General features: G+C 34.6%; 2 protein-coding genes across 2 annotated transcripts; one reads left to right on the top strand and one right to left on the bottom strand.

The window, feature by feature from the left end:
* Positions 1-1,159: 1,159 nt before the first annotated feature.
* LOC119834595 (protein mothers against dpp) lies at positions 1,160-6,140 on the bottom strand. The gene is made up of 3 exons (XM_038358990.1): positions 5,816-6,140; positions 3,733-3,894; positions 1,160-3,133 (listed from the first exon to the last, which is right to left on the bottom strand). Exons 1-3 carry the CDS (start codon positions 5,921-5,923, stop codon positions 2,135-2,137), a joined length of 1,269 nt encoding a protein of 422 aa, XP_038214918.1. The 5' UTR covers positions 5,924-6,140; the 3' UTR covers positions 1,160-2,134.
* A 159-nt stretch (positions 6,141-6,299) lies between these two features.
* LOC119834594 (stress-induced-phosphoprotein 1) lies at positions 6,300-16,436 on the top strand. Its single transcript, XM_038358989.1, has 7 exons — positions 6,300-6,496; positions 6,565-7,014; positions 7,295-7,760; positions 8,963-9,163; positions 11,053-11,249; positions 12,357-12,482; positions 13,597-16,436. Exons 1-7 carry the CDS (start codon positions 6,488-6,490, stop codon positions 13,774-13,776), a joined length of 1,629 nt encoding a protein of 542 aa, XP_038214917.1. The 5' UTR covers positions 6,300-6,487; the 3' UTR covers positions 13,777-16,436.
* Positions 16,437-16,790: the final 354 nt, after the last annotated feature.

Below are 16,790 nucleotides of genomic sequence, written 5' to 3'. Positions count from 1 at the left end.
CTATATAGCTTGTAATATATTTAATCCTATTAATGTTTTAAACGCAAAAGTTTGTAAGCATGTATGTTTGTTACTGTTTCAGGCGAAAACAGTTAATCGTATCTGTATGAAATTTAGTACAAAGATAGATTATAGTCTGGATTAGCACATTGGCTACTTTTTACCTGGGTACCACGCGATAACGCCTCGACTTACAACTCGTTATTATAAAATTGTACCAAAGTATTCTGTATACAACTTTTATTTATTACAGTTTCACCTAACAATTTCAAGCCATGAGCAGTGTTAGCTCTATGAAATTAATTCTATAGCATATACCAATTCATATATTGTAAAAGCTCATTTTCCTCGAGGATTATGGGTCTTATTTGAAGCAAAAAATCCGTCAATCTCTAATATAAACGAATCAAATAACGTTGTAAGAACGCGACAGAAATATTATTCTCATTTAAATCGTCATAAAATTAAAATATTCATTATGCAACGTCAAACTTTTGAATCAGATATATAAACAATTTTATTCACAATAATTCCACGTTTAAAAATTATTGAACCGTTAACAATAACATCTGGGACGCGCCTATAGTCTTTAGTAGGAACTAAAGAAACCTTATACATTATTCTGAGATCAAATCAATATTTAGTCAGCATCATCCCAATTTGGTTTCACAGTCAAGACCCTTAAATTGCATATGCGTCAATGTTTCAAATATTAGAACGAATAAAGAATTCCAATATCATGTCTCTAAACGTATAAACACATACGATTTACATTTTTACAATACAAAAATTCTAAAAATCCCTCTACAGCTTGTACAAAATTTGTACGCATGAAATAAAATGGCACTTACATAACCACACCAATAGGCAATATCATTCAAACGCACTTTATATGACTTTAAAAAAAAAAAAATCAAAATCTCCTATTTGTAGCTCCAAAAGGACAATCTAATCCTATTTCGTATTTTTAACAATTATTATAAAATTAGATCAGAAACCAAAAAACCTTGCACTTTTATTACCACGATTACACGATTTTATTGATTTTTAGCTCTTTCTAGAAAACGAAGGTGGCAACACTGAATGTCAGTACGTGCAGTATTCTTCAGTCAAAAGACGATGAATAAAATTTTAAAATGTTATCAATTACGCACTATCCACTATACAAGTAAAACAGCCAGTCTTGGACAAATTACTTTTAGTAAAAAAAAATTCAGCATACTAAATAAAGTATGAGCCGAAAAGAAACGAAAAAACTCTATCTGACAAATAAAAGTCATACAAAATGGGTAGAATCATTACACAAAATCAGCATATTTACAGCTGATATTCGCCATTTTATATCCCTGATCATGACTACATAACATAACTACAAAGCTACATACGACTATGTAAAACTATAAATGTAACATACACATAACCTAAAAACATCTCAACACTTCTAGAGAAAATCCATTGTGGCCCCAATGTTTTCTATGTCCAAATTATTTACAAATTTCCAAGTTTAAAAATAAAAATCACATTTTCTAATATTAATATTTTTGACACAAATGGAGCCACCATATGTAAATGTAATATCTGAATATGTTGTGCTTAAATAATGTTGCCAGTTAAAAAAAAATCAAGTTTTTTTTTATTTTAGCATGGGTTTATAAACACTTGATTTTTTTTTTGTTTATGTCCACTGTTATGTCTTTCTTTATATGCATTTAGCAATGAATTATGAGAATTTTATTTTATTTATATGGCGTAAACTTAAAAGAATTTTATCCACAAATACAATCCGTATTTACACAAATAATATCTTTACTTGTCATTTATTAATATTATTCGTATGTCTTTATATTATTTATAGAAATACTTAAAATACATCTTACGTTTCGTAAACTTGGACACATAATTTGAGCTACGATTTAATAAAAAAATATTAATTCAAATAAAAATTATATTTTGAGATATCCTTGACAATATTGATTGCAATGAATTCATGTAAATCGAGAATATGATTTTCACTATGTTTTTTTCCGTTTCGTATGTGATAATTTGAACCTAAAATGAAAATATATCTATGGCACGTATTTTTTAAAAATGCAAAAATTTTGTGAGATTGATACCAAACAAATAAATATTCCGGCTAAGATACGGACGAAATCGCGTTATGCGGGGAGCCCATTTGAGTGAGAACCTTATCCAACCATTGAAGCGGCCCGTGTAGGTGTATCTCGATCCAACATGGCGTCGAGGTGACGTCTTGTCTATGGTATTCCGCGCCCCAGCCCTTCACAAATGACATACGTATAGTGCACATTTTTGTCAGCTCATAAACAGCTTCAAAGCCGTGGTTAACGCTCTGCGACAACAGCTGAGCGAACTCGCGATTATTGAATATCTTTAGCGAACAACCTGGCGGAATTTTACACACGGTCGACGGGTGGAAGCCGTGGTGGTGATTGCAGTTCCTACTCTGAACAAATATGGCCGCATCCGACAAACACTCCGCGTACACTTCCCCCCCTACGTAATACAAATGCACCCCTTTCCCTATGTGACGCCGCGTGTTTTCAATCGTCGAGTTCCTGTTCACGTTACTGAGCTGTCCTAGACAGAAACGATCACTGTTATTCGAGGGGTCGGTGAAACCGTCAACGACCACCGAATGCGAGTTGCAATGGAACACTTCACCGACCCTGCAGTTCAGTTCATAGTACGCTACGGACGCCCAATACAATGGTTCTTGGTATGACACTGGGGCTACTTCGCCAGGAGGTTCTGTATCATCAGAGGGTGGTGAATACGCTGGAGGTGGTGTGTCAGGTAGCTCGGAACTCGCTGATGGTGGAAACCCTGAGCCAGAGTACGAGACATTGTGCGGCATAGCTGGCTCCGTAGTCCTTTGGAACGGGAGCAAGGAATGCCCTGGTGCGAACTCTGAGTGTCGCGGCACCAGCACTGGGGGTAACACTGGACTCTCCACTCTTTTGTAGTGGTAGGGATTGATGCAGACCTCTTTCTGTTTGGCGCTGAAGGGATATTGGCATATTTCGAGGGGTTTGAGCTCATGGTGGCTTTGAAGGTCTGGCCAGCGCCACACTCGGCAGTAAATGACATGCGGCAAGCCTTTCCTGTGAGATACCTGGAAGAGTAATAGATGTATGTTGTTATCAGGGTTATTTTTGTAAGATAAAAATTGTCTATTACCACTAGTGTTTGCTTTTATAACTGGCTCATTCGCTCAGTGCGCTGAAGCACTGGCTGTTATGCAATAACAAAATTTGATATAAGCTGAATAAATATAAAAAAAACACATACATTATATAAATCGCTAATTAAAAATAATAAAACACATATTTTAACTTTAAAGACCCTTTAATTAAACAATGCTCTCTACATTTTTTTTAATGGGTTAGCACTTGACCATGATCTTGCCTGATGGTAAGCTAAGATGTAACGCGCTTCCCTAGAAAGTACCTGTTCACTCTTCTCTTGAAGACCTCCATATAGCACTTGTCGGGGAACTGTCTATCCCTATGTCCATATGTTATACTTAAATCTTTAAAACTGCTATATTAAACATATTTTCTTTTGTAAATAAGCTAATTCTATAACATACCTGACCACACATAAGAAAAATAAAAACATGCAGCCTCTCCCATTGTACTTGTAAAAGTTTCACCTCTATAGGTAGCAATTCCCTTCTATACAGCCTCCGAGGTTAAAACATTAGTTTATTACCTGCAGCCTCCCGTCCAAGGAGCGCGGTATAGTGACGCACTTTGAAGGTGTCCCGGGGCACGAGAGCGCCCGCTCCAACTCCTCGATCGCGCCCTTCCTCTTTTTGAGCTTCTTAACTAAACTGTCCACTGCCTTCTCCGCCCATTTCTCTTCTTCATCACCCTGAAGTGAATGAGAGTATAGTTTATTAAAATTGTAAATTGTGATGTGGAAAAAGTAGATAAACAATATAACTACATAGTGTAAAACAAAGTAGCTTTCTCTGTCTGTCCCTATGTTCCTATTTTAGCAAGTGTGTTAGTGGCATATATGTTAATACTATAGGTGTTGTGGTGGACGTGGCTACAAACAGCTGATAGTTTGAATTTAATACAATAATTGTTTAGGTGTCAAGTTATTATTACATAGTATTTAAAAACTAAGTGGCAACTACAGCACGCACCGGGGAAGTACCACACCCCCACAGAAGACCGGCGTGAAATAGCATTCTGCTGTGTTTCGTTCGGTGAGTGGGGGAGCAGGAGGCTCATATCCTTTTCCTTCCCTTCCCAGTCCTTTCCTTTATTCCTCTCGCCAATCCTTTCTTAAACCCTCCCCAAAAAGTCAGCAATCCATTTGTAGAGGGGTAAGGTCTGTAACGGACATGTGACATCTGCCAAACCGCACTTGGCCAGAGTGGTTGATTATTACCCTTATATGAGGCCTATGTTCCAGCAGTGGGAAGATATATGGATTGAAGATGATTGAAAATAATTTTATTACTTTGGTGTATAAAATATAGTTTAAGACTTATTCTCATACAAAATCTAACAAATCATATCAGACAATTTACCAAGAGGGTATTTAAAGCTTTTATTTCACGAATATATCTTATAGGTTTACCACTCGTTAATTACTAAATTGATTTCTTGCTAGCTCAAAGTAACACAGACAAAACATAACTCATTCACAATTATTTTCTAAACAGAATTACATGAATCACTGTACTGAGAAATTTACAAATAATTGCTAATAAACTGACTCATTTTAAGCTATTGATAACGCATAAACAAACAAAATATCCTTTCTTTTATTTATAGATTATCAACTACATACAGTAAAAATAAGAAAGGGGTTTTATTGTTCACTTTATAAATATTTTTTCTTAGTTTTTCAGTATTAAAATTATAATTCAGTTTTTCAAACCAAATAGAAGTTTTAAGCATTTGTTTTAAATAATGTATCATTACATAATATTTCTCGATTTATTTTTAAAAGGGGAGCTATACATAATTCTTTTATGTCAGATTTGGATAGACTAAAATTTTTCAGCATTACTAAGCAATACTTTCTAAACGAAATATTTGAATATTGAATATCTTTGATAACATTTTATTTTGCAATACACATAGGATCCCAAATTTGCTTTGGTATTTTTTAGAAAAGACTGGTATTTTTTAATTCATTTATTAATTGTTATTACTTATAAATATATTAATATCTTTATATTCTAATATTTAGTGATACCAGAAAGCTTTATTAGTTATCCTCATTATCATTTAAAGCATTTAAATTTATAATAATTGAATCTTTCCTAAAACTAAAATGAATATTATATTCTCATTCAATTTATTTCAATAATACTGCTACTGTCCTATTGTCACTTAACATAACAGTATCAAGTGAACAAAAAGTGAACTGATTATTGATTATAAGGCTTGGGTTTTCCCAGGCAAGATTTTCTCAAATTAATTTTACATTGATTTGACTCCTTACTCAATTGATATATAATAATGTATATAAAAATCAATTTTATTCTTATATCAATGTGTTTCTAAAGATAATATGGTAATATTTTATACGTAAGTTAAAAATTATACACCAATATCCATAAAAGTAACAATTTAGACTATGCTTCACACAGAATTAACATTAAATTTTGATACGAAATTTATTTTCGGATTTCTAAAGCATTAAATGCACCGTGGACAGGACATGTATTAATTACCATGTAGTTTGATTTAGTTGAAACTATAATTAATATGTTATTACTCTAGAAAGCGCGGTTGAAAGTTTAAACATGTTTTGTGAAATTTTAAAATACCTGTTTCCACCCAAGTAATTTCTTGACAGCAGGACTTGTGAATGAAAACAAGCTATTCAAGCTGGACATAGGTCCACTGCTAGAAGATTCACCATCATCCGTGTCCATGATGACAAGTGTATGGAGAGCTTCGATGAGTCACCTGGAATAGCGGGAACGCACAGCCCTATTCTAATACACCACGGAAATACTCAAACGACCATCGATCAGCACAAAGTCACTTGGTATTCCCCACAACGATTATACATTACAATTTACAATCACGAAGCTACAAAATAGCGATTAGCGTGACACTAGCTAGGACAGTTAAAAACCACAGATAACACAAACACCATAGCTTAAAAATATAACTAGTACATACTGTATTTTAATATTTACTCTGTCTCCGTGACCATTTTTACTCTGTTTCATTACAGATTATTCAGAAATATTTTCTTTTTCCATAAATATAGCTAAATTGCCATACTCAAAAATATGTGAAATTCGCCAAAAGCGAGAATTTTCTCGAATTCAAAGTGTCAGTGTTCATTCGTTAATTTATACTATTTCTAGATCTCTGGAAACCGCGACGAACAAAGAGTGTAAATCGCGAATTCAATATAATAAGTGATACTTACGTTAAATAAGTGCGATTACGTTACTTTTTATTTGCAAGTTAATTTTTGTATAATCATGGAACAGGTAAGGTTATGCCGACTGAATGTTTTTTGCATGTAATCGGCATTGTTATTAATAAAATATTGTTTTAGGTCAATCAATTGAAAGAAAAAGGTAATGCGGCATTGGCCTCTGGTAATTTCGATGAGGCGATTAAGTATTATACAGAAGGTATAAACTTCGACCCAAAAAACCACGTTTTATTCAGTAATCGATCAGCTGCCCATGCTAAGGCCGGTAATTATTCTGCGGCGTTGGAGGACGCTAACAAATGCGTGTCATTGAACCCTTCGTGGAGCAAAGGTTACTCCAGAAAAGGCAGTGCGTTAGCATACTTGGGTATGCATAAAGAAGCTATCGAAGCTTATGAAAAAGGCCTAGAACTTGAACCAAGTAATCAGCAACTGGCTGCAGGACTAGCAGAAGTCAAGAAACAAGCAGAAGAAGTAAATTTACGGACAGAACAAATATTGGAGAAGCTCCGGGCAAACCCCCAGACTAGGGAATGGCTAAACGATCCGGAATATATGAATATGGTCAAGGTAAGTCTTTATTATCAACCATTGTGAGTTTTCATTATTATTTCATTGTATCTGACTTGAAAATCAAAATTGGGAATTCTTTAAATAGAACCAAATTATTAAAATTAGCAATATTTGAAACATATATACTTATTTGAAAAAAACTTATTAGGTGTGGTTATGTTTCCCTTCTTGAAATATTTTACAACAGTAGGTACTTGATAATATAATTTAAAATGTTATCTATGTTCGTCATTTTGTTTAAATGCATACTAAGTCACATTTATTTTGGTGTTTGCAGAAATTGGGCTCTGGATTAAACCCATACAATTTCGACTCCCTAGACATGAAAATGGATGACAAACGTCTCATAACAACAATAAGCGTAATGTTAGGAGCAAATCTCGGCTCTCCAATGGACGTAGACCCACCAGCTCCAGAACCCAAGCCCGGCCCACCACCAAAGAAAGAAGAACCACCCAAACCAAAAACTGAAGACTTACCCGAGCATCGTAGACTCGCCCTCCAAGAGAAAGAGTTAGGCAACGAATATTATAAGAAGAAAGAGTTTGATTGTGCTATCCAGCATTATAATAAGGCCATAGAACATGACCCTACTGATATTACTTTCCTAACAAACTTAGCAGCAGTATATTTTGAACAGAAAGAATATGAGAAGTGTATTAAGGAATGCGAGAAAGCAATTGAAATAGGTAGGGAGAATAGAGCCGACTTCAAATTAATCGCCAAGGCCTTTACAAGAATTGGTGAGTACTTCTTTCTTATAATTGTACTAGCTGTAAGCTGTGCCCTACTTAAGTAATAATCGGGTAAAAAGGTAACCTATGTGCTAATCCAGACAATAATCTATCTCTGTACTCAATTGCATACAGACACAATAAGCTGTTTTTGTATAAAATAATTACAAACATCCATCCTTACTCATATACTTTCATGTTTATGATATTAGGAGAATAGTCTTCTAGTAACGAAAACAATTTTTTTTCGTATATAGGGAAGGGAGAGAAATATGAGCATTATAAAAAGCATGCTACTGTGAGCAGAGAATATTTTAAAAGGATTTAAAAAATTCTCATATTCAATTAATATAATATAAGAAAAAGGATATTCAGGTTTTGCTAAAATTTGTGTAAATTTAAATGTTATTTAACCAAAATGTGTTTATGCTTTAGCAAATATTACTTCCAACTAAAAATCAAACATTTATTTATTCAACAAGACTTCTTGTAGAGGCTTTTAGAACTGTCTTGTAAGTTTGGAATTGTCATAGGATAGTGTTAACATTTACCATTATAACATTAATCAAAAAATGTTTTAGTAATGTAAAGATTTAAACAACATAAAAGTATGTTACTTTTTATGATCACTGTATAATATAATAAATGAAATGTATTATGCAGAAGCAGAATAACATATTAATAAATTAGCCATGTGAGTCACACTCACACAATGGGCCATATTAATGTTAAATTTATTGCAATAGTGATTCTCATTTACATTTTATGAAAATGTTAACTGTCCCATTATGATATACAAAATAAAGCCCCGAGATACAATGCTATGATATATCCTACTAATATTATAAATGCAAAATTTTTTAAGGATGTGTGTGCGTTTGTTGCTCTTTCACGCAAAAACTACTGAACCGATTGCATTGAAATTTGGTATGTAGACAGCTGGACAACTGGAATAACATATAGGCAATCCCGATATTCTTACGGGATACGAACTTACGCGGGTGAAACCGCGGGGCGCAGCTAGTGCGGTTTAATTAATAAATTTTAATTTTTGTTACTTTAACCAACTTAAAAAAGGAGGTTATATATGTCTATGCATAAGTGTATGCATGTTTGGTTGTTTGTATGTATGTTTGTCCACCCATAACTGTAAAAGTATAAGTAAAATAAGAGATTGAAACGAAATTTTAATCTTCAATTCAACATTTCAGGTAATGCCTATAAAAAGATGGAGCAATGGAAGTTAGCTAAGACATACTACGAGAAGTCCATGTCTGAGCATCGCACTCCTGAAATAAAGACGCTGCTCAGTGAAGTGGAGAAGAGAATAGCAGAGGAGGAGAAGAAGGCCTATGTGGATCCCGTGAAGGCTGAGCAAGAGAAGGAGCTAGGGAATGAGTATTTCAAAAAAGGTGAGGTTTTTCGTTATGATAATCTTTTTTAAGGTTACGCTTGGTAATAAGTTTCTTTTAACCAGGATAATTATTTGTGTGTAGCTTTTAATTATGTTATAAGACATATTTTTATAAAAATGTTTTCCTTTTTGTATATGAATATGATTGATTTGAAGAGTTGTTTAATTACTGGATCTTTTCTAGACTATTCTCCGAACTAATCTTATTATGAATGTGAAAGTGACTTTGTTTGTTTGTTTTTCTCTCACAATGCAATGGAGCCATTTTGTGATAAGTTTTTGGTGTCTGGAGATATTCAGTGGGTCAGAGAGTGACATATACTAATATTACTGTGGTGCAACTTCTGTCGTCGAACAGCGAGCGAAGCCGCAGGCAAAAGATAGTCGTTAAAAATTTCTATGAACAATTAAAAAGCACCTCGACAGACAGTATAGTCAAGTAAACAAGTCTTGAGTGTATGTTTAAACAATTACCATTATAAATTCAAACTTGGCAGTATGTGATTATAAATTTATTGCAATTGTTCATCTGGTTAAGTACCAAGATAGTAAATAATAAATGCAATTCATATTGGTATGATAACGGTAGTTACAATGTTACAAAATACAAACAATGCTAGTTAATTTTGTATATGAAATGTGCACAATTCTACATCAATTGTAAAATGTTTAAGCATATAGAATATGTATGAATTACAAGTTGGGGTCAGTTTATATTTGCCTATCCACACAGCGGCTAGATCCATTCACTGTTTTTTTGTATATGAATAACAAATAAAGTTGGAAATATATAACTATATATATACTAGACGCTTGTCCGTCTCCGCCCGGATATCGGAATTACTATTTTATCCCAAGGGGGCATTTAATCGGGATAAAAATATCCTATCACCCAAGTCAGCTCATACCCTGTCTGTATATGAAATTTCGTCAAAATCCATTTAGTAGTATCAGCGTGATTGACGGACAAACATCCAAATATACAAACTTTCACATTTGTAATATTAGTGTGATAGTGTGATACCTACACCTTTACGTTAATACAAATTATACAAAGTTATTTTTATAAGTATGTCGACTATAGACAAATTTAGTTAATATAGGTACCATTTTAAAGATTCTTTAACAATTCACGGTAAGAAAAGACACCTACTCCTATGGTTTTCTTTCTTAAAACGACACGTGTTTACGTCTACCAGGATTATACTTCACGTATTGAGGATGTATGCAAATCAGAGAACATAACTTCAACATAAGCACGTAAGGAAATGTTTAGAATCCAAGTATCGCGTCAGGAGGCTTCGAGCATAAACCCTCCTGGCATGTGTAATCTCTCACCTTTGACACTGGTGTCCATAAATACGGGTGGGACAACCTGCGAACAGTGCAAATGATTTGTTATGTGTAAAATCGAATATTCAATGCGTTGTGTACTCGTAATTTTTGTAATGCTAATAAAGATTCTCATTAAAATCTATACTATACTAGCTGCACCCGGCAAACGCTGTTCTGTCTTACTCTTATCGTTTAGTGGTATGAAAAATAGATGTTAGCCGATTCTCAGACCTACCCAATATGCTTACCAAATTTCAGAGGAATCGGTCAAGCCGTTTCGGAGGAGTATAGAGACTAACATTGTGACATGAGAATTTTATATATAAGATTTTTGTTTTGTGACAAAGACCTGCAGTCAGTCGCAATACTATAAGCAGATGAGGTGATTAGGTGTAGTTAATAATATCTAAATAAATATTTTAGAAATATATAAAGAATAGAATATATCCGATCATGAAGCGGGTTTCGAACTTGTGCCTTTTAGGTATATATACCCATAAAGGAATTGACGACCTCCTTTATTTGAAATCGGTTGGACAATACAATTTACAGGCGACTACAGTACGGCGATGAAGCATTACTCGGAGGCCATCAAGCGGAACCCGGACGACGCCAAGCTGTACTCCAACCGGGCGGCCTGCTACACCAAGCTGGCGGCGTTCGATCTAGGTCTCAAGGACTGCGATCAGTGCTGCAAACTGGACCCCAAGTTCATCAAGGGCTGGATCCGGAAGGGGAAGATTTTGCAGGTACGTTTTTAAGAAAAAAAAAATTTCAAAAGGTGAGGAAAGATTATAAAAAAAGTTATCTTTTCCAGCTATTTTGAAATGTATAATTTTGTCAAAATCTGGCCTGTATTTTATTCATTATTGACACATACAAACAAAATAACAATTTATTAACCATTGTTTTGGGCTCTAACTACTGGAACTAAATGAAATTTACTGTTTTATTATAATACTAGCCGTAACACGCCGCGTCACTCGCGTGTTGCCCGGGTAAGAAGTAACCTATGATGTGCTAATACAGACTATTATCTATCTCTGTACCAAACAAACATACAGATATGATAAGCTGTTTTCGTGTAAAATAATAACAAACATCTGTCCATCTATACTTACAAACTTTAGCGTTTATATTGTTAGAAGGATATAATAGATATAGATAACTTGTATGCGTCTGCACTTTCATTGAAGTGTATCACTTGATTTATCTATATTTATATGAATTGTAATTATAAATAACAGTTTTGATATTATTATTTTCTTTTTGTATTCCATTGAGTAGATTAGGTTTAAAATTCAGTACATTAGATCTTACATTAAATATAAACCAAAATATGAATACAGGAAGTTGAAAATTATTATTTTTATTTGAAAGGTACGGCTTGTGGTCTGTGGTTTTTTATCTGTCTGTTTCTTTTACTTGAATAATCAAATTCATAGATAGCGACACAGATGTTTTTATATTTATTTGTGTTTTTATATTAAACAATTGTCAACATACTTGTTTTTTTTATTTTTTAAAAACTAGAGTTAAAATAACAATACCGATATTTTTTTTTGCTTTTTCAAAATATTAAAGTTTTCATTCATCTTTTTGAGTTGAAATCTAATCTCATTCTAAAATGTCCCAAGCGGCAAATTACTTCATTTAAATTAAATATTGAATATGCCATTTATTTTTATAAATATATTTATTTATTTAACAATTTTATGTACCACACCAAATGAAATTGTTGCAAATATATACATTTTTATATTCGTTTTCTCATCCAGTCTTATATTACATAAAAATCATTTTTCTCAGTCTTTACAGATCAAACAATTCTTTATCGAATACTTATAAATTCGCAGGGTATGCAACAACATGCGAAAGCACTGAACGCGTACCAGAAGGCTCTAGAGCTGGACCCCAGCAATGCGGAGGCCCTTGAGGGGTACCGCGCCTGCTCCACGCAACTGAACTCTAATCCTGAAGAGGTTAGTGCTCACACTTGGAACCTAGGTGGTCGAGACAGACCACTTGATTCTGACATGGCTACACAACTTTTAGTAATTAAAGACTTAATTTGCAATGCGAATTATTAATTATATTAATTACTAGCTGCGCCTCGCGTTTCACTCGCGTAAGTCCGTGTCCCGTAGGAATATCGGGATAGAAAGTTGCCTATATGTTATTCCAGATGTTCAATGTACCAAATGTGTCGATGTACCAAATTTCATTGCAATCGGTTCAGTAGTTTTTGCGTGAAAGAGTAACAAACATACATACACATACATCCATCCTCACAAACTTTCGCATTTATTATATTAGTAGGGCTAGTTGTTCGCCGCGGCTTCGCCAGTGGTACTACATACATAGCCTATGTCACTTAGTGCAGTTGCAGCTTTCCAATGGTGAAAGGATTTTTAAAATCGGTCCAGTGGTTTTTATGTGAAATTGTTACAAACATTAAAAAATACGAAAGTATATAATATTATCAGTGTAGATGCCGTGTAGTAGGATAAAAGCCATGCTGCTTTCAAGATGTGGCTTTTCTTGGAGCCCTGTTGATCCACCTCTGCCTTGGAGATGAATTGAAAAGAAAAAAACCTCTGTGTCTTTTTGCACACCCGTCTAGCCATAGAGCCCCCAGTTTCTTTATCATGTTTGTTGTCCCATCCACTGGATCAACACTTTATTTTGTGTCATAATTTATCGGTCCGGCAGGACACAGAAGGCTGGTCACCTACTTGTCCACAAAGAAAACCGATCAGTGAAACAGATGTATATCATCTGCCCCATGCCCCACTGTACTTCATTTTATATTATACTAGTTTCCCCCCGCGGCTTTGCCCGCGTGGAACTAGGACTTTTACGAATGATTTAGTGATTGTCTATTCGTGTTTTATCCCAATGGAGCATCAATTAATCGGAATAAAAAATATCCTTTCACCCAAGTCATCTTATATCCTGTCTGTATACCAAATTTCATCAAAATCAGTTGAGTTGTTTCAGCGTGATTGACGGACAAACATCTAAACAAGCAATCTTTCACATTTATAATAGTAGTGTGATATTTATTCGCGACTAACCAACTTCCAACGCTCGCAGGTCCGCAAGCGGGCCATGTCGGACCCGGAGGTCCAGCAGATACTCCGCGACCCGGCGATGCGGTGCATCCTGGAGCAGATGCAGCAGGACCCGCAGGCGCTGCAGGACCACCTCAAGAACCCGGACATCGCGGCGAAGATACACAAGCTGCTCGAGAGTGGTCTCATCGCGATACATTAGGGCGGGCGTGCGTGTGCGCATGTGCCGTGGGAGAAAGATGGCTCCGAATAAAAATAGCGAAATGTACATGTTAAATTTCAATAGTGATTAATGGTTTGCTGACGCTTTCGTGGAGTGGCGGGTTGTGGCAGTGAGGTTAGGAAACTTGATGTCATTTTTATTTTTTATTTTTTCGTTTTTTTTCTTCAGTGTGCAATAAAAGATATGGGCATAATAGCGTATTTTGGCGGTAGACACAGGGAATTGTATATACAACTAGCTGTCCGAGCCGGTTTGCTCGTGGTACATATATACGGTGAGAGAACGAAAGAGAAGTGAAAGAATGGTGAAGGAAATTGAACAGTTGATACAGTGGTACTGAGATTGGTGCGTTCAAACAAACTCGTCAGCTTTATATTATTAGTGATGTCACAGTCAACCCATAAGTTTTATGGCAATATGTGAAAAAATTGATTTTTTTTTTATTGAAGATAGTAGAAAAGTATAAATTAATTTTTAAAGAAAATACGATTCTTTTTTGTACTAGCTTCCCGCCCGCGTCACAAAAAATCCAAGGAAATTCCAATCGAATTGAAATAGCGGTGGAAATTTATCTCCTAACTATCTGCAATCACAAAAAAACATATAAAATTGCACCGTTGCGTGAACAAACAAACACTTTCTCATTTATATTTGTAAGGATTATCATATGTGTAATAAGTATCTTGACTCGCTGCCACAATTTCCCACACGAATCGGGACTGATTCGTGCTTTATGTAGTCATTGGTTATATTATCTGTGCTATTACAATAAACGTTATGGGCGCTGTTGTTTTTATCTGTGGCAAATATGTATTCAATGGATTGAATTTAATACAACAGCGCTCAGAATATGTGTTAGATGTTATATTATAAACTGAGTAATAAATTTATTTTTTTTAATTCTTTGGTTCTGTATTTTTTTTTTTATTATGAACTCGTATGTTTTAAACACCGAGTGGTTTACATTTTTTTTGGAACTATGAACAGCTTTGAGCCGTTTTCTGACAAATAATTTATATGGAAAACTTCTAGAATGTTCCATAAAGTTTCAACACACCGATGTACTCGTTACACCAATGTATTACACCAATAAATATGTAAAAAGAAAAGTTTTGATTTATTATCTTTGTGTAACAATTATTATTATATGATAAATTTCTTACTCCGCTTTAAAAAAATAATAATGCAATATTTTGTATGTGGTGTGTTCTCAATGAAATACTTGCAGTGTTTATTTATATAGTGTAAATATATAATAGATATATTGGTGTGATCAGTACTTAAGGAGCTAATACTATGCCAAAGGTACGCGACCGTCTGATATGCATGTCACCGTAAAATCGTAAAAACCGTTAGATTATTTATAATATAACTCGCGAAGTTACAAACTCGAATAATTGTGATCCGTAACATTAATTGTTTGCAATTTGAAGCGTTATTTCCCATTTTACTATCCGTAGCCGTGTCAGCCTTAAAGCCTAACGTGATTGTGTTATAAAAAGTAGGTTTAAAATAAAAATAATAAGTCATCTAAAAAACCTTACGGGCCCCCATCGAATCGTTATATGGGCCCCGTAGGCACGCTACGCCATTGATCTCGACCTGTGTTGTGGTAATGGCACGCAACTCTACAGAATAAGTCACTGAACTTAAAACTAGCTTAGATCGCGAGTTATTTATTTTGTTTGTAATATAATTATAATAAACGTAATAGTGGAAAACATCGGTCGCGAACCTTCGGCATAATATATTAAAACGAAATCAGGTGAACCGAATCGGTCCCGAAAAATCTCATTCATATTGAAGTTATTGTCCCATGATTTAAAAATTCACTGTTAATTTTGTTCGCTTTGGTTCACTTTGTTGCTGTAAATTTTAAATTGTTTTTACGTAAGAGGCATTTTTAAAAGCTAAAATTTAAATTTTTCTTTTGATCTGTTTTTTGTTTGATCGATGTAAATTATTCATAATATAGGGGTTATAATAATAAATGTTTTAGTGATACGCCGACATCCATTACATTATTTAGTCGGTTTTGATGTTAACAGATTAAACAACATCTAATTGGTTAACAACCTTCCCTCCACTCGGCTTTATAACCAATGGCTTACTAGTATGTCCATGTAGAGTCCGCGCCACGAAAGGAGTCACGTTGGCCCATCGTAGATATGTGGGCCAATGCCCATAATATTATAGATTGTTATCTCTACGTAATATTAGCGTTCACGACCCTGCTTAACACAAAAAATGAAGCGATATTTACTGTAATTTCATGTATATTTTCACAGAGATGGTCTGGGGAAGTTGAATTAAAATTATTTCAGGCGCTAATAGCGCCGCGCATTCGGGTCTCGTATCGTGGCGCGGACTCTAACAACGAAAACGGCGTGATAAGGCATAGTCAAACTTATAAATTGATATATATATATATATGAGTTTGTTCCAAATTATGAATACAATATACCCTTCACTCCAAAACCATTCCAATGTATGCTTCTCAAAATATTATTAATTTTAGTCCATTTATATATGGGCAAAATACTGTTTAAGCGTTTTAAGATAATTCAGTGTTTATTTTTGAAAACAACGCGCGAGTATGTTGCAGTTTTGTAATTTATTCAATAAAGATTATGTAGGCAGCTTTTGTTTTATTTAATTAAACCAATATACTTATCTCATTGTAACATTCACTTTGTAGATCAGTCATTCCAAGTACCTTACGTGTTAGCGGGAATAAATACGAAATGCACGGATACCACCTTTTTGCTCATATCATCATCATCAGCCCATATATGTTCCCACTGCTGGGACACAGGCCTCCTATGAGGGTTCAGGCCATAATCCACCACGCTGGCCAAGTGCGGGTTGGCAGATGTCACATGTCGTCGAACTTTTAATTCTTGGACATGCCGGTTTCCTCACAATGTTTTCCTTCACCGTTTAAACAGTAGTGATGTTATCCACATGCGCAGATAAATTGAAAAATCAATTTA

The sequence above is a fragment of the Zerene cesonia genome, chromosome 19, assembly GCF_012273895.1.
Source record: "Zerene cesonia ecotype Mississippi chromosome 19, Zerene_cesonia_1.1, whole genome shotgun sequence".
Lineage (NCBI taxonomy): Eukaryota > Metazoa > Arthropoda > Insecta > Lepidoptera > Pieridae > Zerene > Zerene cesonia.
The sequence above is the reverse complement of the archived record's forward strand: the minus strand, read 5'-3'. Positions and strand labels throughout refer to the sequence as shown.